Consider the following 26,062-nt stretch of genomic DNA (forward strand, 5'->3'; position numbering starts at 1 on the left):
GCAGCTCATAACCAATGACTGACTGAGGTGAAGGACAAAAGGCTTGGCCTCAAGTTGAGACTAACTCTGAGTACAATTCATGTACCAGGGTTCAATATTCAGAAGTGGAATAGTTGGCTCATATGATAATGCTATTTTTTAATTTTTGAAGACCTACCATACTGTTTTCTATAGCAGTTGAGCCATTTTACATTCCCACCAAGAGTGCACAAGGGTATATAAACTTAATTTTAACACCATATTAGCTTAGGTATCTGCTTTGGTTTGAATGTTGTATCCCACCCAAAATTCATGTGTTGAAATTTAATCCCCAATGTGACAGTATTAAGAGGAGGGGCTTTTTGGAAGTGATTATGTCATGGGGGCTCACCATCATGAATGGGTTAATGCCACTAAAAAAAAGGCTTCAAAGAGCTCCCTTGCTCTCTCTTGCTGTCTTTGCCTTCTGCCTTCCACCAGGTGAGGATGCAGAAACAAGGTGTCATCGTTGAGGAACAACACCTCACCAAATACCAAACCTGCTGATGCCTTGGTCTTGAACCTTCTAGGTTCCAGAAGAGTGAGAAAATAAATTTCTATTATTTATAAATTACCCAGTCTCAGGTATTCTCTTATAGCAACACGGATGGACTAAGACAGTGTCTGATCCCCATCGATCTTAGTAATACTGAGCTGCATGTAACAAGGGTCAATGTAGATTAGCCAGTGGTATTCCCCAGTATCAGAGTTGATTATCTACTTTACCAATTCATAATTGAATAGGGTGTGTGGAGGAGCAGCATGGGCTTGATAGTATTAGACCAGAGTGGACTTGCCAATACACGGGTAGCCTAGGGTGGCCAACACAGATAATGCAGGCTGCGAGCAGACTCTCAAAGATGTAAAGCTACTCCCTGGGAATGAGTCACATTGGGATATTGAATAATTCCTCCAGTCAAATGGAATCTATATTCTTCTCCCTGGAAGTTCTCACCCAATTCTCTAAGCATTGTCAGAGATAAAGACTAAATAAACATAGGATAAACACAGGAGACAACAGACTGCAAGGATGAGAGAGGTCTGCTTCTAACTGGCCTTATGAACTTAAGCCAATCACCTACTCACTGAGATTTAGTTTTGTCAAACTGGATCAATAATATATGCCATACCCAACACACAGGGTGTCTGTTCAGGAGATAATGAATATGAGCAGTCTTTGAAAGTATGAAGTGCTACTTAACTACAAAGTACTACTCCAAAGCTATAATTTTCCTGAAACAGCCGGGCATGGTGGCTCACGCCTATAATCCCAGCACTTTGGGAGGCCGAGGCGGGCAGATCACCTGAGGTTAGGAGTTCGAGACCACCCTGACCAACATGGAGAAACCCCGTCTCTACTAAAAATACAAAATTAGCTGGGTGTGGTGGCACATGCCTGTAATCCCAGCTGCTCGGGAGGCTGAGGCAGGAGAATTGCTTGAACCCAGGAGGTGGTGTTTGCGGTGAGCCGGAGATCGCGCCATCGCACTCCAGCCTAGGCAACGAGAGTGAAACTCGGTCTCAAAAAAAAAAAAAAAAAAATTTCCTGAAACATTACTGTCATTTCTAGAACTGAATTCTCATCTCCCAAAGCACAAACTAAATTTTGTTCAATTTCCATATATTGATTTTTTTTGAAACACACTCATCATCTCAGAACTAAAATAAATAAATAGAGAGAGACAGAAAATATTGAGAGAAATCAGACCCGAATCACTCACTTGGAGGTGGTTTAGAAGAGTAAAACAAAAATGATGATTGGAAAAATTAAGAATTAGACATGGGAGAAAAGGTTCAGAGAGATAGAACCATGAGCCTAGAAAAGAAACAATTTATTGATTTTCAAGTACAATTAACTTGCTGCTAATTAGAACTATTTAATGGTAGGAGATTGTATCACTAAAAGTACTGAAGCAGAGAGGAATCTAGCATTACAAAAACTGTTAAGTCAGATGAGCTCTAAGATCCCCACAAGCTTTAACATTCTTTGATTCACAAAGACTGAGAGTGACACGGTAGCAGGTGGCTATGCTTCATCCTCTCCACAGAGGATACCACAATAAGAAATGGTCTTAAATTGTAAGCCATGCGATTTAGGGCAAAGATCAAGGAGTTGTTTCAGGCAGAGTTGGCTGTTAAATTCCAAACAGAATTCTGAGGTAAGCTACGGCTGTGTCCTTTAAAATAAAGGAAGCTATACCCATCTTACCAGAGCAATTTAAGGATTACTCTGGTTAGAGGTGAAATAATAAACTAGACCATCTTTGAAGGGGCTTTCTTTTCAGTCCTTTGATCCATAGTTGTCCATGAAAATTTTCAAAGTGTAAGTGACTATCTAAATGTTTTCTCTAAGTTTCCTTGGTTTGGAGATTAAAGAATTTAAGGTTTTTTTTTTTTTTTAAGACAACAGGTTGTCATCACATAAAAGAAAGACATAGAAAGAATGGCAAGAGGTCTTTCTTCAGTCAAAATACTGACCTCAAAAAAGAATCATGAGTTATGAACACATGCTTATTTTTCTCCAAGCAGAACACATGAATCCCTTTACCAAGTTAATCTTGGTTTCATGAGTTTATAGAGACTAAACTGTTCATTCAATACAGTCTACCTACCTTGCACATTCTTGTGCCCCTGTGCATTAATTATTCCGATACCTTACTATAATTTATTATAGCAAGCCTATAATAAATGAAATCTTTTTTTTTTTTTTTTGAGATGGAGTCTCGCTCTGTTACTAGGCTGGAGTGCAGCAGTGCGATCTCGGCTCACTGCAACCTCTGCCTCCCGGGTTCAAGCGATTCTCCTGCCTCAGCCTCCCAAGTAGCTGAGACTACAGGCACGTGCCACCATGCCCAGCTAAGTTTTGTATTTTTAGTAGAGACGGGTTTCACCATGTTGGCTGGGATGGTCTCAATCTCTTGACCTCGTGATCTGCCCGCCTCGGCCTCCCAATGTGCTGGGATTACAGACGTGAACCACCGCACCCGGCCACAAATGAAATCTTTTATAAAATTCTATTAATTATGAACCTAAAAAGGGAGGTACAGCAATATGTAGCAAAGACTCATACATTGAATGGGTGTCATTCAAAAAAATTCTTTTCAGATAATTAGCAAAAGAAATTTGACTTTATTAATCAATTCATTCTCCAGAATTCCAAAGGGGAAAAGGAAACAAATGTTTCCTCTAAGAGCTTTGGATTTGCTAGTTAATTAGCCAAAGTAAGGTATGAGTTGTACAGTTATGCCTTCCACAAAAGGGGAAATGTCCTAAGGTTATGCACATAGAGCTGCCTGGTCCTACATATTTGAAAAGGAAAGGGAAAAGGAAGACCATTTTAATAATCTAAGCAGGAAAGGAACACAGAAACACCCTGCTATATTTTCAAGAGATCAAGGATATATGCTTAAGTCTTTCCTACACTCCAAAAAGTTCCCAACTACAAATATGACAAAATCTGGTTAATATTAATTATTACAAATTAAAGCTATATAATGTTCCAAAATATACTGCAGCCTTACAAAAACCTAAGCTGTAATCAGAAAAACAGAAAATTTCCCCAAGACTGAAAAACAGAAACCCACAACAGAAGGAAAAGAAGGGTGAGGTCAAGGAAGTGGTGGTTTAGTTGGGGAGAGTTCAGGGAAGGGAAAATCTAATGAGTACATCTGGGACTTCATTTCCTGCTATTTTCTCTAGTCTCTACCTGAGTGGCCTTTTCTTGGCCTAAAATGAATAGCCTTAAATGAAAGTCAAGAGCTACCTAGACCCATGTCTGCTTAAGGCATTTATATTTCTGAGTGAAGAGTTGGAAGTTATAAGGGATCCTCAGTCCTCTTCCCAAACTCTCATCACTGGCAGACTCCAAGGCTCAGACCTCAAGTGTCTTCTCTTCTCTATCAAATTCATTTTCGGAGTCATCCCACCCAGTCTTATAGATTTAATAACATCTATGTACAAATAATTCTCACATCTTCCATGAAATCCAGACACAAGAATATCTAATAGTTATTTCAAACTTCACATATCCAAATCAGAAATTTTTCTTTCCAATCCTCAATCCAAACCTGCTTCTTCCTTTGTGCTTACCGTTTCAGAAAAGAGGATCACCCAATCACCTGTGTTAGGTCCACATGTCCTCCAACTCCTCAGGCAAAACTGTTAGGTTCAAAAATCCCATTGCTTGATGGTGGTGGGAGCCCAAAAGTAAGAAAACAGGTGCTCAGAGGCTAAGATTTTGCCAGCAGGGAGAACAAGCTGCAGCTTTGGCAATAACCTGGGAACACTAGCAATTTTTAATTAGACTTTTTCAGCTCAGTGAGAAAGTCTCAGAGATTCTAAGTCACCAGGAAATGCAGGCAATGCTGTTGCAGTGTGCAAAAAACTGGAATCAGTGAAATGTAACAGGAGTAGAGTCAGTATGTTTGATTATTTCCTGATGCTCTAAAACTGTTATTTCCCCATACCCACCCCCAATCTCAAACACATAAATACTTTTTGGGTCTGAAAGTTGTACATTAACAGGTTCATGTGAGTAGGCAGTAGGGCAAAATTACTCTTGCTTACTTCTTGCTACCTCCTAGGTGCTCTGCCACAGAAAGAGGGGGCCAATTTTGCCAATAAAATGATGGCAAAAATGATGTTTGAGGTTTACCTATGGTTTTCAATACCATTTTAAAGATAGGTTTTAATTGATGTAATAGTTTAAAAACACAAAGATTTCATCCATATCTACCATCTATGCAGTTAGAAAAATGAGACTCAAAGTAATTAAAATACTTCAGGAAGGCTGATGAGGATAAATGTCTAGCACTAGAATTGTAATCATGGGGAGTTCTCCATTCCTTACTCAAAAACGGCTCAAGCCAACAGTGCCTAGGTTTAAATGTTAACTCCATGATCTACCAGCTGTACGACCTTGACACATTTCCTCCCTGGAAAGTGAGCACTGACTCCAGAGAATCGCTGAGAAGATAAAATGAGAGAAAAACAGAGAAGAGTGCAGAGACAATGCCCATGTATTGTCAATGAGGTAAACATGCAGTAACGCAAGAGTTCTTATGATGATGATGATGATGATGATGTTTAAAAATCCTGGGATTCAGAAACAAAACAAAATGCTTTGTAATGTGAAAATACTAAGGAATAAATGGAGATCTGGATCTAATTATCTTTTCTGTTTCAAGATGGTAAAAAAAATTCCTAAGCATCCTAGTGACATTATCTTAATATACAGTATAAATCCAAATACATATGTACTGAGAGGAAATCAGGATAAATTTTTAGTTTATTCACTTTTAGAAACATCTAAAACAAGGAGTAAAATAAAAAATCTAGATATTATTAAGTTTTTATTAGTGATCCCCATTACAAACTCTTATAGGTATATTTGCATATAGCTTACAAATCCAGAATAAGTAAATAGGTTAAAACAGCTAAGGATGCTAAAGTATTTGCATTTCACATAACACTTCAAGAGGATGGTCTGACTGAAAGTAGCTAAAACTGCACAGTCACGCTTTCTGACTCATCTCCTTTGCAGTTACTTCTGTTTTCAGTCTTTCTCACTCATGGGCCTATTTCTTATTTAGATTGCCACTAGAAATGCCTTGAGTGCTTCATATAAAGTCATTCAAGTAATCCTGAATCACCATAACTGATTTATTTTTATTCCATCTCCAAGCTATAATCAGAGTTGCTTTCACGGCAACACGTCATAACACTGATTTTCTCCAAATGTGTACGTTTAGAAAAGACACAGGCTTTAGACGCATGTTGAATAGGGTGGCTCTAGCAGGCACTACTGGCTGCACCTAACCAAATCCAGAAGAGGACACAAAGCCTCAGTTCAAGCTCATATATGGCATTAAAAGCAGGGAAATGTCAGCAGAGGCCATAAGGTTCTAGAAGCCTGCACAGGAATTGTGTGAGACAAGGAGCCAACAGCCTTCACACTACCAACTCTGACAATATGCAGTCTCTCAGACAACTGACAGGAGATGCAGTAAGATGCCCTGAAGAACTCTCCCAGCTGGATGTGGTGGCTCATGCCTATAATCCCAGCACTTTGGGAGGCCGAGGTGTTCTCTTGAGCCCAGGAGTTCAAGACCAACCAGGACAACACAGACTCCACCTCTACAAAAAAAAAGTTAAAATTAGCCAGGCATGAGGCGTGGTAGCAGGCGCCTGTAGTCCCAGCTACCCCGAAGGCTGAGGCAGGAGAATGGCGTGAACCGGAAGGTGGAGCTTGCAGTGAGCCGAGATTGAGCCACTGCACTCCAGCCTGGGCGACAGAGTGAGACTCCGTCTCAAAAAAAAAAAAAAAAAAATTAGCCAGGCATGCTGGCACCTGCCTATAGTCTAAGCTACTCAGGAGGCTGAGATGGGAAGGTTGAGCCCAAGAGGTTGAGGCTGCAGTGAGCTGTGATTGCGCGACTGCACTCCAGCCTGGGTGACAGAGCAAAACCCTGTCTCAAAAAAAAAGAAAACTCCTCGGTGGAGCTTGCAGTGAGCTGAGATCGCACCACTGCACTCCAGCCTGGGCAAGAGAGCAAGACTCCGTCTCAAAAAAAAAAACACTCCTCAGAATGGTTTTTTGCCCAAGCAACTGAGTAATCTCCACTGCTATTTGCTGCCCTCTAATCTCCCTCTCTTCCAACAGATCCTTCAGGAGAGAGGGTGAGGCCATCCTCAGATTCCCCACCAGCAGTCATCAGCAGATGTCAGCAGAACACCATGGGTTAGGCCCAAATTCAGGCCCTAATCACCTCACTGCTAGGCTGCTGCAGCTACCTAACTGTCCTGCTCTCCTGATGTACCCTGCACATGTTTAATCCTCCTAAAATCATGCTATGATCACACTACTTACTATTACAGTGTCTTCAGAAGCACAGAAAAGAAAGCTTAAACCAGTGGTTGTCTGAAATGTATGTTGGCCCCTAACTATTTTTTCCAGCTTTATCTTGTATTTCTCTCATATAAATCCCCACATCCAGTCAGTTCTCAGCACTTTTGCTTACTCCACTTCCCGGACCCAGCATCTGCTACCCAGCCAATTTCTATCCTTTTTTTTTTTTTTTCAGACAGTGTCTTGCTCTGTCACTCAGGCTGGAGTACAGCAGCATGATCGTGGCTTACTGCAGCCTGGAACTCCGGGCTCAAGTGATTCTCCCACCTCAGCCTCTCAAGTAGCTGGGACTACAGGCGTGCACCACCATGACTGGCTAATTTGTTTTTAATTTTTAGTAGAGATAGGGTCTCCCTATGTTGCCCAGGCTGGTTTCAAACTCTTGAGCTCAAGTGATCCTCCCACCTCAGCCTCCCAAAGTACTGGGATTACAGGTGTGAGCCGCCACGCCCAGCACTACCCATATTTTAAAGCCCAACTCAATCCCAACTTTTCCATAAAGTAATTATGCCTTAACCAACCTATTTAGGGGTGGGGGCCCCCTCTTTGTTCTCTGAATTCCTATAATGCTTACTAATTGTACCAGTCATCATAAGCTATCTTTCATATATCATTCACTCACTTAGTCAATAGTATTCACTCAGATGCCAAATGCCAAACGCCAGATGCCAGGAGATATTCTAGAACCCTTGATATGGGCCTCAAAGAATTCATGGTCTAGGGGAGGAGGAATAAAAGGAAGAAACTACCATTTATTGTTTATTCTATGCAGGTCTTTCCATATGTCAGCTCAGTTCATCCTCATGACTCTATATGGTAGCTATTGTTATCACTTTATTTATTTTTTATTTTTCCAGAAGTTATTGAGGTACAGGTGGCATTTGGTTACATGAGTAAGTTCTTTAGCGGCGATTTGTGAGATTTTGGTGCACCCATCACCCAAGCAGTATACATTGTACCATACTGTTGGCTTTTATCCCTCGCCCTCCTCATACTCTTCCTCCCAAGTCCCCACAGTCCATTGTGTCATTCTTACGACTTTGAGTCCTCATAGCTTAGCTCCCACATGTCAGTGAGAACATATGATGTTTGGTTTTCCATTCCTGAGTTACTTCACTTAGAATAATAGTCTCCAATCTCATCCAGGTCACTGCAAATTCTGTTAATTCATTCCTTTTTATGGCTGAGTAGTATTCCATCGTATAGATACACCACAGTTTCTTTATCCACTCGTTGATTGATGGGCATTTGGGTTGGTCCCACAATTTTGGAATTGTGAATTGTACTGCTATAAACACGCGTGTACAAGTATATTTTTCGTATAATGACTTTTCCTCTGGGTAGATACCCAGTAGTGGGATTGCTGGATCAAATGGTAGTCCTACTTTTAGTTCTTTAAGGAATCTCCACACTGTTTTCCATAGTGGCTGATATGGTTTGGCTGTGTCCCCACCCAAATCTCAACTTGAATTGTATCTCCCAGAATTCCCACGTGTTGTGGGATGGACCCAGTGGGAGGTAATTCAATCATGGGGGTTGGTCTTCCCCATGCTATTCTCATGATAGTGAATAAGTCTCATGAGATCTGATGGGTTTATCAGGGGTTTCTGCTTTTGCTTCTTCCTTATTTTCTCTTGCCGCCACCATGTTAAGAAGTGCCTTTCACCTCCCACGATTCTGACGCCTCCCCAGCCATGTGGAACTGTAAGTCCAATTAAACCTCTTTTTCTTCCCAGTCTCAGGTATGTCTTTATCAGCAGCATGAAAACAAACTAATACAGTGGCTGTACTAGTTTACATTCCCACCAGCAGTGTAGAAGTGTTCCCTGATCACCACATCCACGCCAACATCAACTGTTTTTTGATATTTTGATTATGGCCATTCTTGCAGGAGTGAGGTGGTATCACCTTGCGGTTTTGATTTGCATTTGCCTGATCATTAGTGAAGTTGAGCATTTTCTCCTATGTCTGTTGGCCATTTGTATATCATTGTCTTTTGAGAATTGTCTATTCATGTCCTTAGCCCACTTTCTGATGGGACTGTTTGTTTTTTTCTTGCTGATTTGTTTGAGTTCATTGTAGATTCTGGATATTAGTCCTTTGTCAGATGTATAGATTGTGCAGATTTTCTCCCACTTTGTGGGCTGTCTCTTTACTCTGATGACTGTTCCTTTTGCCATGCAAAAGCTCTTTAGTTTAATTAAGCCCCAACTATTTATCTTTGTTTTTACTGCATTTGCTTTTTGGTTCTCAGTCATGAAATCTTTGCCTAAGCCAATGTCTAGAAGGGTTTTTCCAATGTTATCTTCTATAATTTTTATAGTCCTTAGATCTATCCTGAGTTGATTTTTGTATAAGGTGAGAGATGAGGATCCGGTTTCATTCTCCTACATGTGGCTAGCCCAAACTTTTCTATTTGTTGAGAAGGGTGTCCTTTCCCTTATAATCACTTTATAATAAGGAAACTGATTCTCAGAGAATTGAAATATCTTGGCAAAGAATACTAAGTGGTTTTTTTTGGGGGGGGGGGTTGTTTTTATTTATTTATTTATTTATTTATTTATTTATTTATTTATTTTTGAGACGTAGTCTCGCTCTATTGCCAAGGCTGGAGTGCAATGGCACGATCTTGGCTCCCTGCAACCTCCACCTCCTGGTTCAAGCGATTATCCTGCTTCCACCTCCCGAGTAGCTGGGATTACAGGTGTGTGCCACCACACCTGGCTAATTTTTGTAATTTTAGTAGAGAAGGGGTTTTGCCATGTTGGCTAGGCTGGTCTCAAACTCCTGGCCTCAAGTGTTTTGCCCACCTTGGTATCCCAAGGTGCTGGGATTACAGGAGTGAGCCACCATGCTCAGCCACCAGGTAGGTATGTTTTTATTCTCTGCTGTCACTGTAACCCTCTCAGATTGTCTGTCCATCTCTTCCTTGCTCAGTCCCTGGGAGACTGATGGCTGTGATCTGCATCACCCAAGTTCCTTTGCCCTCCAGCTTCTAGGTAGGTTGGGTCAACAGGAGATACCACTGAGAGCACGAGCTAAGAGAGCAGTATATTTATTCGCCCTGCTCCCTCCTGACTCACTAGGTTCTGGCAGTAGCTGCAACCCTCAGGCACCATCCTTGTGGAAGGGCTCTTCCATGGCTCCAGCTCTTCCTACCAGGATCAATTAAGACCACTGCCCTCTGCTGCCCCTTAGACCAGGAGTTGAAGGTAAGTAGGCTCCACCTATAGGCTGATGAAGCACCTTAGCCCTGCCCACATTTCTGTAAATAGTGCCTTCATTAAACTCTCTTCAGTTAAACCCTCTTAGTGTGCTGTTTCCTGCAGATACACAGAGCAGGATTTGAACTCACGTGAGTCTTACTGCAGAGATCTCCTTTTTTGCTGGGGTAACTGCTACGTTGGAGGTTTATACCTAGTGCTGAGAATCAAAACTAAGGGCACCTCACTCTGATAGGAAGGATCAAAAAAGACTTCACCTGACCTATCTGAGCATGAGTCAGTCTCAAAAGATGAACTGAAGTTTACCAGGCAAACAAAGAATAAGGAAAAACATTCAAGGGCAAAGTAGACAGCAGGTTCAAAGTCACAGAGGCATAAAGACTATGTCTTATTAACCAAGGCAGTTATGTAGAGGGCTTGTGAGAGAATAATGATGGTTGAGAGTTTCTAAATTTTAATGATAGTCACTTACTTCTCAATCCTGAGCCACATGGGGAGATTAGAAGAAGCAAAGAATTAGCTAGACTCCTGGAAAGAGAAACAATTCGCCTATTCCCTACCTTCAACTGATCCCTATTACACAAAATAAGTTCAAATATTTAGCATAATGTACAAGCCCTTTCTAATCTGGCCTCTACCCAACCCACCAGTCTCATGTGCCAGCACCACCTCAAGCTGTTCACTGAGAATGCCATACCCTCCCACATCTCTGTGCTTTTATATATGTTTTTCTCATGCAGAAGATACCTACTTCTACTTTGTACTTGGTAAATTCCTCCTTATCTCTCAGGACTCATCTCAGGTGTCTGCTTATCTGTAAATATTTCTGGAGATCCAAGATGATTCCATAATGCCTTGTGTATAACTCTAGAACAGTACTTTCAAAGCACAGAACATGCATTATAATTGCTTGTTTTCATGTCTGTTGATTGACTCAACTGTGATTTCCTAGTGACCAGGTACTACAGGAAAGTAACAGATGGTAGAGGTACATGCTTGGGTTCTGGAGGCAGGCCTCCTAGATCCAAATCCTAAACTCTACCCCAAACAACAACTAGGTAACCTGAGGCAAGTTATGTATCCTCTCTGGGGCTCAGTTTCAGTATCTATAAAATGGGAATCATAACATCTACCTCATAGAATTGTTAAATAAGTGACATTAAATAATGCCTGTTACACACTTAGCCCTCAGTAACTGTTAGTTAACACATATCTGTATGTCCCTTATTTTCTATATAAAATGCATGTTTGTTGAATGAGTAAATTTTCCTACCATTTCATATTTCTGTGCATAGATACCAAATTCTACTTAGCCTTTGTTTTATTGAATCATGAAAAATAAACCCTCATTTCTAAATATGTACTTTTTTTTCAATTGGTTATGATAAACAGATCCTTTTCTGTAAAGGAATTTAACTTCTTTCCATTGTTGTTGGCCTGGTTACTGAGTCAGACATTCTCTTGGCCTTCGCACAGTCTCCACATGTGCCTGCCACACAGTTACCCCCACAGAAGGGCAGTTCTGTTTCAATAATTTACAAAGACATTTTCAAGCCAAATCTTGATGGCTCACCTATGTTGGCACAAGAAACAACAACAGGCTCCCCACAGCATAGAGATGAGCCATACAGACACTTTTTTCTAATGCCAAAGCAAATAAAATTATTGCAGTCATAAAATTACTTTACAAGTTTTAAAATGGCATTTTCTAAGCCCCAGCCTTGGTAAAAAGCCCATGAGCCAGAACCAAGGAAAGAAAAATCAGAGCACACAGAACAATGTGCTCAGGATGTGAGAAGGGGATGAAGACCAGCTCCTAGTTGAGCCCTGAGTTTCTAAAGAAAGGTGGCATTGTGGCCAACAGGGCACCAGGTTAGAAAAGGACAATGGTGCTGCCTTATAACAATATAAAGGCCACACCTGAGAAGGCCAGGACACTTAGAGTTACCCTAGGCTGGGTGTGGAGGGATGCACATGCCTCACCGGCTCAAGAGCCTCCAGGAGGAGTTCAGCCACTGCTACTGCCCAAGACTCCAGCCCCACCTTCTTTCACTGCTTCTCCTATCCTGACACTGGTTTTGTTGTCATCCTCTTCATCAGTTCTCTCATTACCACACCTAGATTTGTTGACTCTATGTCCCCATCCTCATTCTAGAACCCCAGCTTCAGCAGGGCTGGGAGTTCACCAGCTTTCATATCAGCTGCCTGACAGTGACTAACTCTTGCTTTTTTGTCAACTATCTATCCATCCTAGAACATTCTATGAAACCCTATTCCTTGCTGGAACTCATGTGAGTACGCTGCCACTTGTTGGGAATAACAACAATCTAATTATTCAAAGTTAATCTGATAATGTTTTTAAACTAAAGGAACAACCACATGATTTGACAGTGAATTTAACATTTTTATAAAAGACACTTCTCTACTTACAGGCCTCCTGATTGAAGCACCTTGAACAGAGTGATAAAATTCTGGCTGGACTCGGCTGCTCTTCTTGATTCTTCGTTTCCTCACTGAAGTTTCTTGCTCACTCTGATGGTGAACTTCCACCACGGGCTTCACTTCTTCCAGACGGGCAGCTGCGGCTGCTGCAACTCGTCTTCTAAGATGCCGAGGGCTTGCTCTGAATCCCTGTGGCAAAAAACACAACCAAGCAAATCCAGATTTGTATTGAGTTAGTGTGGAAGTTCTCCATGGCTAGTTATACAAAGAGCTCCAAAAGTCACTATATTCAGTGAGATCACGTGCACCCCCAAAATGAGCATGGAGGAGGCTTAACATGCAAGTAAGTTTTCCCCACAAGTGTTCTTTAAAGCACCCCAGTATTTCAGGGCCCAGAGTTATTCTACATTAAGAAATGTTCTTAATTGAGTAAAGCCAGTCCAAAAAAAAAAAAAAAGGAGGGAAAAAAAGCAGGTGGGCACACTGCTTGACTGAAGCATCAGGGAGACTGTGAGTGAAGAAGGGCGTTTCCACCTTGGCCTGAAGTAGAGTGTAGGGAGCGGGACAGGATATCATTCCAGGGTAAAGTGCCACTTTACATTCCTGAGAGAGACTCTTTCTGAGGAAGGAAAGAGCAGGAATGCAAAGCATCACTGCAAAACACCACAAAGTGAGGGTTCCAAACTCAAATGGAAGCAATGAGGTGGCACAAAGGGTATGGGTTTGGGCGTCAGATGGGCCCGGGTCCAAATGCTGACTTCTTAATTACAGCTACACAATGTATTAAATATTTCTGAGTCCAACTGTTCTAACCTACAAAATGTATAACATTCCACTCACAGGGCTTTTAAGTTTTAAATAACATAAATATAAGTAAAATTCCAGCTGGGCACAATGGCTTACGCCTGTAATCCCAGCACTTTGGGAGGCCAAGGCGGGTGGATCACCTGAGGTCAGGAGTTGGAGACCAGCCTGGCCAACACGGCGAAACCCCGTCTCTACTAAAAATCAAAAATTAGCTGGTCATGGTGGTGGGTGCCAGCAATCCCAGCTACTTGGGAGACTGAGGCAGGAGAACTGCTTGAACCTGGGAGGCAGAGGTTGCAGTGAGCCAAGATCATGCCACTGCACTCCAGCCCAGGTGACAGAGTGAGACTCCATCTAAAAAATAAAATAAAATAAGATAAAAAATATATATGTGTGTGTGTGTGTATCTGTGTGTGTGTGTGTCTGTGTGTGTATATATATATATATACATGTAAAATTCTAAGCATGGTATCTGACACATAGGAAGTGCTTAATAAAATTGTCATTTTCCTCTTCTTTTAGAGCAAGATGAGTATAAGGACAACTCAGACAACGGAAACGTGTCAGCTAAGTCATATTATGCAGCTGAGAACATGCAATTTTGGAAAATATCAATAATTACATAAAATAGTCTTGGTCCTCATGGCTTACAATTTACTGGAGAGCAGAAGGAGAAATCTAACATAGAGTTCATAAACACATGGGAATGTGTAATGAAGGGTTAAAGCGGTTAAAGTAGTAGACTCTCAGCGCTAGCAGATCTCAGAGAAGGAAATCAATGAATGAAGCTGAGTATAGTTATATTTGGCTTAGTTGAGTGGGTGGCATTTGAAGAATGAATTGAATTTATATTGAAGACAAAGGAAACAACATAAGAAATGAATGAATAATACATAGATGATAGACAGATGGGTGGAGTATTTACAACAATAAGAAACGTTATTTGACAACGTGCTGGTATGAGGGTACAAGCTAAATATGGTGGGAAACTAGTGAGAGATAAACACTAAATGATCCAAGAAGGGCTTCTTTCAGTTTGTGTGTCTTCTGAATTTTTGAAGATGTATAAAAGGCTTAAAGTCTGCAGTAAATGCATAAAAAATGAGGATAAGAATTTCAGAGGGATAAGCAGTATGAGAAAAGGCATAATTATGATTCTGTGGGATTCTGAAAGATAAATGTGCACAGTGGGATTCTCACTGAGGGAGCCGGAAGATGGGCTACTGTCCAATTATGGAGAGCCTGTACACCAGGCTAAAGGATGTGAAGAAGGAGAATTTTTTAAAAAGGAGGGGATTAACCCCAGAGTCAAAAGTAGCAATGAGGTCAACAGAAATCGGTAAGGAGAAAATGCAAATGGATTTGGCAAAACCGAGGTCATTGTTTGGGCTCTCCTAATCCATCCGCAAATACATTAGTCTTGTTCCCATCCCGCCCCTGCGTGCAAGCTCAGCTGGTCCTCTTCAACCGAAAATAGTCCCAGAACATCCCCACCACTCCCACGTAACTCGGGAGGTACTACAGCAGCTGCTGGAGAAGAGGATTAAGGAGAAGAGGGAACTGGGCCAAATGCTGAACCAAATTCTAGGGCAGTTTAGACCACACATCAAAACCAACAACCATACACGCTGCTTTTTATGCAGCTTCCTGGACATTCCCCATCCACCCGCCCGCCCCCTCCACCCTCTACACACACACATTCATTCTCTCTCTCTCTCTCTGTCTTTCCTTCTGAATCTCATTTTTTAACAAGCTCCTCTGATAATTTTTCCACACTTTGAAGACTAAGAATCTCTAGGAACCAGAGTTTAGTTTGACCACTAGATGGCATTATCTCCCATAGCCCCTGCATTCTAATTCAGAAATTTGGTGTTCTGGTAGAATGAACAAAATATTTGATGATATAGTAGCTTCTGTAATAGTGGAGTAAGTTCAGTACATTTCTTTGGTAAGAATGTAGATTCTCTTATGAGTGATAAGCAACCAGATTTTGCTTAACTGGTATTATTACCAATAGTCCTCAGTGGACTACAAATTCTAGAAACACTTAGGGAGAAAAACTGCATAAAACTTCGCTAAAGTAACCAAATGACAGAGATTAAAACATGTTGGCACAGCCATTCTGCAAAACAATAACTCAGTGAATTCACATCCCTGTATCTACCCTAGAGAAATTCTACCAAGAGTGCCCAGGAAGATATTCAATGCAGAATTATTCATGATATAAAAAAATTTTTTTGAGACAGAATCTTGCTCTGTCACCCAGACTGGAGTGCAGTGGCGTGATCTCAGCTCACTGCAACCTCTGCCTGCTGGGTTCAAGCGATTCTCCTGCCTCAACCTCCTGAGCAGCTGGGATTACAGGTGTGCGCCACCACGCCCGGCTAATTTTTGTATTTTTAGTACAGATGGGGTTTCACCATGTTGGCCAGGCTGGTCTCAAACTCCTGACCTCATGATCTGCCCAGCTCAGCTTCCCAAAGTGCTGGGATTACAGGTGTAAGCCATCACATGCGGCCAAAAATTCTAAACCACTTAAATCAGTCTTTCCTAAACTTCAGGCATCATCATTCCACCTTAACATTTTTTCTCCAGATCTGAGCACTGCCTCAGTTATTTCTGTTATACCCAAATTTACTTGTACTATTTTAAAATAACTATTTATAAGCACTGTGGTATACTACACAGACTCTGCAGCCACTATCTGGGTTCTAATACTGCCTTTGTCACTTCCTAGTTGTATGATCTTGAATAGTTACTTAATTATTTCCTCACCTATAAAATAAGGATTAAAATAGTAATTCATAGGGTTGCTGAAAAGAATAAAGTAATGGAGGTAAAGTACTTCAAAGAGTACCTGGCACGTAGTAGTACAGAAACATTCACTATAATTACTATGGATATTACGTGTGTGAATAAAATATAGTCTTGAACACAATAGTGTATTATTCATACTATCTAAAAAAGAAATCAGGTGGAAATAGGAAAATGAGTCACACTGCTGGTGTGCCTTGAAGACAGACACATGTGAGGTACCGATCATTAGGAGAGAGTTCTTTGTTACTCTCCAGTGAGTCAAACTACCTGGGTTCAAATATAATACCAGCTCTATTACTTACTAGGTGTGTGGTCTTGGCTAAATTACTTCTCTGTGCCTTGCTTCTTCTGTAATTTGTCAAATGCATATAACAATACGTCTCTCTTGTAGAGTAATGGGGTGTTTAAATGAGATAATCCACATTACGTACTCAGAACAGTACACAGCATAGAAAAAATACTTAATACATTATTATCATTATTATTACTGCTTCACTTCCTGGATCTGGCAGCAGCAATTTACACATCAGCAGCTCACAGCTATGATTACAAACATTATAAACAACGATGACCATTCACCTTTATTTCCCTAAATAACTGCAAGGAATTACAGCTCCTTGATTTATGACACTTTCTTCTCCTAAGTAATATAAAAAAAAAAAAGCCATGTCTTTTAACAGAGGAAATTTTAGCTTGAAACAGTAGGTGGTGCTATAAGTTCTTCCAGGTGTTAATAAGAGTTACTCTTTTTCTTTTGAGACCGAGTCTAGCTCTGTCGCTAGGCTGGAGTGCAGTGGCACAATATCGGCTCACTGCAACCGCCGCCTCCCGGGTTCAAGTGATTCTCCTGCCTCAGCCTCCTGAGTAGCTGGGATTACAAGCATGTGCCACCATGCCCAGCTAATTTTTGTATTTTTAGTAGAGATGGGGTTTCACCACATTGGCCAGTATGGTCTTGATCTCCTGACCTCATGATCTGCCCACCTCGGCCTCCCAAAGTCCTGGAATTACAGGCGTGAGCCACCATGCCCGGCCAATAAGAGTCACTCTTCAACCATTAGGTGATGGACACTTGGAAGCCTGTCAGTAGTGGAATTCTATCATTTTTAGGACACCCCAAATTATCAGCACCTTTTGGATAATCATTTCCCAAGATGTGCAGTCGTGTGTGTGTGTGTGTGTGTGTGTGTGGTGTGTATGTGCATGTGTGAGGAACATTTACCATGAGATCTGCTCTCTTCAACCTTTAAGTGCACAATACAGTATTGCTAACTCTAGGTACAATGTTGTATAGCAGATCTTTAGAACTCATTCAGCTGGCATAACGGAAACTTTATACCCATCGAATAGCAACTTCCTATCTCTCCTTCCCTCCAGCCCCTGGCAACTACCATTCTACTCTTTGATTTTATTAATTCAACTAATTTAGATACTTTATATAAATGGAATCGTTCAGTATTTGTCTTTCTGTGACTGAGTTATTGCACCTAACATAATGTTCTCCAGGTTCATCCATACTGTTGCATATGCCAGGATTTCCTTCATTTTTTAAGGCTGAGTACTATTCCATTGTATGCATATATTGCATTTTCTTTTTCTCTACCTTTTTTTTTTTTTAGACAGAGTCTTGCTTTGTCACCCAGGCTGAAGTGCAATGGCACAATCTCGGCTCACTGCAACCTCCACCTCCGGGACTCAAGCAATTCTCCTGCCTCAGCCTCCCAAGTAGATGGGACTACAGGCACAGGCCACCGCACCCAGCTAATTTTTATATTTTTAGTAGAGATGGGGTTTCACCTTGTTGTCCAGGCTGGTCTTGAACTCCTGACCTCAGGTGATCCACCCATCTCGGCCTTCCAAAGTGCTGGGATTACAGGCGTAAGCCACCACACCCAGCCTATATTGCATTTTCTTTATCCACTCATCTCTCCACGGACATTTAGATTGTTTCCATATCTTGGCTACTGTGAAAAATACTGCAATGAACATAGGAGCATATATAACTCTTCAAGATCCTGATTTCAACCCCTTTGTACATATAGCCAGAAGTGTGATTGTTGGATCATATGGTAATTCTAGTTTTAACTTCTTGAGAAACCACCATACTGTTTTGCATAGCGGCTACACCAGTTTACATTCCCACCTACGGTGTACAAGGGTTCCAATTTCTCCATAGCCTTCTGATACCAGAGTTAAGAAGAAATTACTAGGCAGATACTCAGGGTACAAAAGTCCTCAGTCAGGTTTTCCCTTTAACGAAAAGCAGCCCCAAACCATTTTCTAACAAAGAACAGCCTGTAAAGTCAAGCTGCAGACATAGACAAGCAAGCTGAGAGCTTTCACGGGTGGATGCCTGCAGGAAAGAACTACCTGGGACTAGACGTGTTCAAAATGATGGCTCCTTCTTCCCTTCTCTACCAGCCACGTGTACAGTAAGAAGAAGACAAAATGGTGCTGGCCAAGGGAAGAGTCATTAGCATAATAATATTAGGGTGGGGTAATCAGCCCTCCAGGCCCGCTATGTAGACGTCACACCTGATCAAATCAATCTGTGAGCCCTACAAAAATCAGATACCACCTCCTCAAGCCGGACTATAAAATTCGGGGTATCCACCGCCTGCCAGCCTTTTCCTCTCAGAAGTCCCCTCTCTCTCACTAGAGATGTTTTTCTTTCTCTTTCTTTTGCCTATTAAACCTCCGCCCCTAAACTCCTCAAGTGTGTCCCTGTCCTAAATTTTCTTGGTGCAAGACAACGAACCCTGGGTATTTACCCCAGATAATGTAGCCGCTTCATTTCCTCATCAACAAACACTTATCTTGTGGCTTATTGATGACAACAATCCTAACAGATGTGAGGTGATAGCTCACTGTAGCTTTCATTTGCATTTCCCAGTGATGAGTAATGTCTTCATACATAGTTACATCAAGATGCTCCAGAGCCCACTCTAGATCTTCCCTCTTAATAATAACCCAGTACATCTCATGGGTAAGCCCATAACCAAGACTCAGTGAATTCAAATTTCTCTGTTTGGACTGTGAATATTACGTGGAGGCAAGTAAAGACTGAAAAAAATCAGGAGTTCATTAGTTCCAATGGCTACACCAAAGACCTTCTGAAGCTGCCTGGTTTTGTTTGTTCTAACCAGACATCCAGTCTTGATTGTGAGTTCCACAATCTAGTTGTATTAAATTCTCTATTGGCTTAAGTCAGAGAGTCAGGTCCTGTTACCTACAAACAAAAATCTCTAACGCACACACTTTTTGTTAAAACTTGCAAGTGGTTAGCTATTTTCCTTGGAGGTTGAATTCTCAGACAACCAGGCTGTTTGGTTGTGTATGTGTAGATGGGCATAAAAAGGGAGGAAATATTAATAGCAATAATTTACTTAGCGCCATTTAGGCACTTAGCCTATATACACCCTGCAGAAACAAGCAAACAGGCTTTTCAGGGTTAAGTAATCTGCTTAAAGGCAAAAAGTTGCAATTAGAAAAGCCCAGATTAGAACCCAGGTTTATCTAACTCCAACCAGTGCCCTTCAACATTCTGCTCTTATGTAAAGAGATTATAAGGCAGTAATGCATTCAGAATTAATCTTCTACATGTATCCACAGGACTGGAAGTGCTCAGGAATATATGTTGACTGATTAAAACAAGAAAAGATCTATTAACAATTTAGATCAATGAGGCAGAAATTGGAAAAAAAATAACATTTTTAGGTAAGCATTATTGTTTTATAAGGTCAAACTACTGTCAAGTTTACTGATTACGCATCTGGAAAGAGGAAAAATTAACACATTGACCCACTGAGCATTGCTACAGAATTACTTTTCAGCCTGAGCAACATGGTCAAACTCCGTCTCCACCAGCCGGGCGTGGTGGCACACGCCTATAATCCCAGCTATTTGGAAGGCTGAGGCACAAGAATTGCTTGAGCCCAGGGGCGGAGGTTGCAGTGAGCCAAGATTGCACCACTGCACTCCAGCCTGGGAGGCAGAGTGAGACTTCGTCAAAACAAAAAAAGAAAATACATATATATATGTATATATATATACACACACACGTACATATACACACATATATGTATATATAATGTTACTTTTGTGTTATACAAGATATAAATTTACCATATGTAAATATTATAAAGCTCAATAAGCTGCTGCTTATAAAGTCTATAATGCTCCATTAAAAAATCAAAAGATTCCCTTCATCCCAGGCTAGAAATAAAGTGTATCGTAGAAGCTCTTTGATCCATGGATAAAATTTGAGAGAGATGAAGAGGGCAGTCAACGAACTTGGATGCAGAAAAAATATGCCTTGATTTTCAATAACTTATAATTGAAATTTAAAATACGGTTCAATTATGAATGTAGGCCATAAACCTGGTATCATCAACAGTACCTGTGACTTTTGCCATCGAAAGTCATCATAGATTTAAATATTAAGTTGTAGTGCCTGCAGATCTCTTGAAATACTATTTATACTTGTTACTTCAAAATCACAGTAGTTAGTAAATGTGCCACTGTCAGAGGCGTTTGAACCAGAGCAACTCCACCTTAAACAGGAGCTAGGTAAAATGAGGCTGAGACCTACTGGGCTGCATTCCCAGACGGTTAAAGCATTCTAAGTCACAGGATGAGACAGGAGGTTGGCACAAGATACGGGTCATAAACACCTTCCTGATAAAACAGGTTGCAGCAAAGAAGCTGGCTAAAACCCACCAAAACCAAGATGGCAATGAGAGTGACCTATGGTCGTCCTCACTGCTACACTCCCCCCACCGCCATGACAGTTTACAGATCCCATGGCAAGGTCAGGTAGTTACCCTATATGGTCTAAAAAGGGGATGCATGAATAATCCACCCCTTATTTAGCATATAATCAAGAAATAAGCATAAAAATGTGTAACCAGTAGCCCTCTGGGCTGCCCTGTCTATGGAATAGCCATTCTTCTATTCCTTTACTTTCTTAATAAACTTACTTTCATTTTACTCTATGGACTCACCCTGAATTCTTTCTTGTGGGAGATCCAAGAACCCTCTCTGGGGGTCTCAATCAGGACTCCTTTCCTGTAACACCACTAGATCTTGTTATTCAACGCATTAATTAAAAAGTACCTATACTGCTGTCAAAAATATTTCTAATAACTTATATTTCAATGTAACTGGTTTCTTTCATAGTTCTGTCTTTTATCCATGTTTGCCTTTTTTTGTTGGTCACAAGCTAGGCTACGTTTCCCAGCCTCCCCTGCAGTTAGATAAGGCCATGTGACTGAGCTCTAGCCAATGAAATGTGTATATATGTAAGCCATTTCTGGACCTAGCATAGAAACACTTTCCACAGCCACTTCTCCATGCTCTTCTCCTCTTTCGGCCAGCATGACCTTTGAAGCAACCATGCTTCCAGCAGCCCAAGTCCCTGAATAACTACATGAAAGAGGCCACTCTACCAACCTGTTTACCCACACCTGTACCTTTAAATAAACAACAAACAGATTTGTATTTTGTTTGAGCCAATGAGTATATATTTGCTATAGGAGTTTGCACTACCCTGACTCACTGGTTCTCAAGCTTTATCAAGCATCAGAACCACCTTGAAGGCTCATTAAAATACAGACTTCTGGGCCACACCCTCGGAGTTTCTGATTCATTAAGTCTGGGATAGGGCTAAGAATCTGCATTCCTAACAAATCCTCCAGTGATGCTGATGCCACCATCATGTGAGTACAGTCTGAGAAACCAAAGGTCCTGCCCCTTACTGTGTGGTGAATGAGTAGTTTTGGTCTTAATAATACTGTATCCCATTGTGCTATATGCAGGGTTAGAGCAATTTAACTGTTTGTTGTTTTAATAACCCTACATTAAAAGATTAGTCCTGGAAGTCACCTTGTCAGCGGGGAAAAAAAATAATGTATCTAGAAGATACCTTTCTGTTTTCAGAGAGAATGTATTCCCTGGCAAGTAAAGGAAAGTGGGGCAAAATATTACCTTTTTAAAACCTTTTCTAATAACTAGTCATTGTTTGGTATAGAACATTGGTCCCTGGAGGTATGATGACAACAAAGAGTCTGTTTTGGAAAAGTCTAATGAACTGCACATTTCTTTTTATTTATTATTTTATAGAGATGAGGTCTCGCTCAGTTGCCCAGGCTAGAGAACAGTGGTGTGATCATAGCTCACTGTAGCCTAGAACTCCTGGGCTCAAGTGATCCCCCTTCTTCAGCCTCCTGAGCAGCTGGGAATACCTGTATGCACCACTACATCCACTTAATATTTTAAAGAGACAAGGTCTCACATGTTGCCCAGGCTGGTCTCAAACTCCTGGCCTCAAGAAATCCTCCCACCTGAGCCTCCCAAAGTGGTGGGATTATAGGCATGAGCCACTGTGCCTAGCTGAATTGTACATTTATTTTATTTTATTTTATTTTATTTTATTTATTCATTTTGAGATGGAGTCTCACTCCAGCACCCAGGCTGGAGTACAGTGGCATGCTGTCAGCTCACTGCAACCTCCACCTCCTGGGTTCAAGCAATTCTTCTGCCTCAGCCTCCCAAGTAGCTGAGATTACAGGCATATACCACCACACCTGGCTAATTTTTGTATTTTTGGTAGAGACAGGGTTTCACCATGTTGGCCAGGCTAGTCTCGAACTCCTGACCTCAAATGATCCACCCACCTCGGCCTCCCAAAGTGCTGGGATTACAAGCATGAGCCCCCGTGCTCGGCCTGTATATTTATTTTAGATAAACTTTCACAGGTTAGTAATACAGTGTTTATTTCATATTGACTGATACTATATCAACTGCTTATTAGTTCCTGCTGGTAAGAAGCACTGATTTAAACAATCAGAGAGCCTTAATGTTTTCTAAATTGCAAATGAACTACAACTTAGGTGCAGTTTTGTAAATGAAAATATTTTAAAATCTCTTAATAATGTCAAACATTCCCTTCTTAAACAAAAGGCTCCACCCACAGTCCCTGCTGCCTGAGGATGCATGTTTTGTACAGCAGCCTCACACCCCTCCAGTTATGGTTGCTGGTTCTTGACACTTAGGCTGTGTCTATCAGAGTTTTTCCTTTGAGAGTCTGAGAAAAACTGACAGCCTGGGCTGCTTAGCATAGAGGCTGCAAGGGAGGAAGGGAAGGAGGAAGGGAGGGAATTAATTCTATAGATCAGTGCTTCTCAAACTTTAATATGTACATGGATCACCTGGAAATCCTATTAAAATGCAGATTCTAATGCAGTGGGTCTGAGTGGGGCCTGAGAGTCTGCTTTTCTAACAGGCTTCCAGGGTATTCTGATGCTGCTGGTCTGCAGACCAAACTTTGAGTAACAAGGACGTAGAAGGATTTATGGAAACTGTGTGCCCCTGGTATAGGCTGAGGCTATCAGGGGCCAGAAATCATAAGTGAAAAGGGCAAAAGGAAAAGAAGCAGCTAGTGGAGTGGAACGGAGTCATTCCTATGGCATCTCGCTACTGCAAGGAGTGAGGCCTTTAATCTGTAACAACTTCCAGTTCTACCCATGTAAAGCCAGACCCTCGTATGGATCTTTTTCTTTGATTTCCATTAAATTATACATACAACATGCCTTAAAATATGGTATGTCTCTGATTCTGCATCCAAATGAGCCTAAGACACTAAACACAGTCTTGGATGCGGGTGGGGAAAAGACTAAACAAAGACTACAAGGTTGAAGCTACTTGAGATACAGCATCTTCTCCTTTAAAGAGCTTAAAGTGCTTTTTAATTATAAATGTTAGATTAGCCCAAGCAGGGATCATAGTGTACGCTCAGAAAAAAACTACATTTTCTTTCCTGGTCGACCTCTGAAATCCACAATGAGGGGTTCCTTTTCTCTCAATACTACATAAGATTTTGTGTAGATCCTATAATTTTTCTAGTCATTCTCAGATAATTAAAAAGTCTCCCAACCACTTCGAGTCACAAAAGCATACCATTCCAATGAGGTCACATCACTCCTTTTGGTTTCCTCCTAGATGGGGTTTAAAGTGACTCCAGGCTCTTTCTCCCAAGACAGCTGTAAGAAATATTCATGTATCCTTTGCCCCAACAAATTCTGGGAGAGCAGGCTGTTTCCAGTGCAGCCCTTTCTGCTCATTCCATCATTAGAACAGTGGTCCAGCCACAGTCTCTGGCCCTTTGGAATTATTATGGAGTCTTGGGGTCGGGCGCAGCACACTGCTAAGACATTCCCCAGTCTCTAATCCTGACCTGTCTAACAGAGTAGCTACTAGCCACATATTTTTATTTAATTTTAATTAATTAAAATTAAATTAAAATTTCAACTTCTCAAGCATGCTAGCCATATTCTAAGTACTCAATATCATATGTGGCTAGTAGAGACCCTATTGGATAATACAGATAAAACATTTGTGTTCTCACAGAAAGTTCTACTGAACAGCACTTCTTTAACCTTTCACAGATGAAACCTTAGCCTTTATCCATATACCTAAAATCGGTGATGGCTGACTATAACTATCAGCATAGACTAACGGCTACAGCAAGCAACACCAAAACCTCAGGAGCTTAACACAATAAAAGTTTATGCCTCGCTCATGTCACGCATAGATCAGCAAGTGGGGGTGGTGCTCTGCTCCACAGAGTCATTTAGAACACCAGGCACCTTCCATCTATGGCTTTTTAGGTCCTCAATATCCTCTCCACTCTGCTGGATTATGGAAACTAGGGCCAGGATTGTGTGCATGGTTTCAGTACACCAGACCTGTAAATGGCACACATCATTTCTTACGTTTCATTAACTAGAACCCAGTTACAAGGTCATCACCAAGTTGCAAGGGAAGCTGAAAAATTAGTTATGTGCCAAGAATAAGAGAACACAGACACTGGTGAGCAAAACACAGTCTACCACAGAGCTGGTGGCAAAATCAAATTTATAGCTACCTCCTACATAGGGCTCTACTCCTCTCTCTGGCAATGTGAGCCTTTCTGACTACAACTATTGGGGCCTCAAACAAAACTAAGACAAAAAGAGCTCCATTGACACATCTTATTACATAGCCAAACAGAATCTGAGTCCAATTTATCTAACACTTTTCCAGCATTGTTCAGCTCCTAACTACATTCAACTCTCTTTAATTCTTTACAGCTCCATAAACAACAATTATTTCTACTTATCAAGCATTTCCTATGTGCCAAATACTATGCATGCATTATCTCACTATTTCTTGTAATATTCCTAGTAGGTAAATACTTTTTCAATGCCCATTTTACAGATAAGGAAATGGACACTTAGAAGTTTGCCTAATACTTTGTAAGTATCTGCTCGAGGACTGAAACTCAGCAACCTGATATGTGCTCTCCACCAAAGGTCAGCAAACTATCACTCTTCGGACAAACTGACCCACCATCTGTTTTTGCAAAGTTTCATTGGAACACAGCCATGTCCACTCATTTACATATTGTCTATGGCTACTTCTCTGCCACAAACACAGAGTTAAGTAGCTGCAACAGAGATCATATGACCTGCAAAGTCAAAAATACTGTACTTATTATCTGGCCCTTTACAGAAAAATGTGGCCAACCCCTGCTCTATAGCACCCTGTAGGGCCTTGAGCACTCTGTTTCTAACACAGACTGAAAAATAATTTTGACTTGATGTTTTGGTCTGCTAATCTGTACTCTCAGTCAACAACCTAGTCTATGAAATATAAGGTCAGCCTAATTTCCCTCTGGCAGCCATGTCTACTCCATCTGTTGTAGTTTCTAGGCAGATCAAACAGCATCTGTTATGTTATTTCATCAAACACATAGATGATGCAGTTGGATTATTTTTCTAATCTGATGTTTTTTTTTATATTTAGACTG

The 26,062-nt window shown here is 41.1% G+C and overlaps 1 protein-coding gene across 9 annotated transcripts in view; it reads right to left on the minus strand.

Annotated features, from left to right (window-relative positions):
• Positions 1-26,062, minus strand: part of DST (dystonin) — a 494,942-nt gene that overhangs the window by 427,988 nt on the left and 40,892 nt on the right. For all 9 annotated transcript variants that reach the window (XM_055391863.1, XM_055391862.1, XM_055391852.1 and 6 more), the window contains exon 3: positions 12,580-12,780. In XM_055391863.1, the coding sequence (XP_055247838.1) occupies positions 12,580-12,780 (201 nt within the window). The remainder of the gene's footprint in view (positions 1-12,579; positions 12,781-26,062) is intronic.

The sequence above is a fragment of the Gorilla gorilla genome, chromosome 5 (assembly GCF_029281585.2).
Source record: "Gorilla gorilla gorilla isolate KB3781 chromosome 5, NHGRI_mGorGor1-v2.1_pri, whole genome shotgun sequence".
In the NCBI taxonomy this organism is placed as follows: domain Eukaryota; kingdom Metazoa; phylum Chordata; class Mammalia; order Primates; family Hominidae; genus Gorilla; species Gorilla gorilla.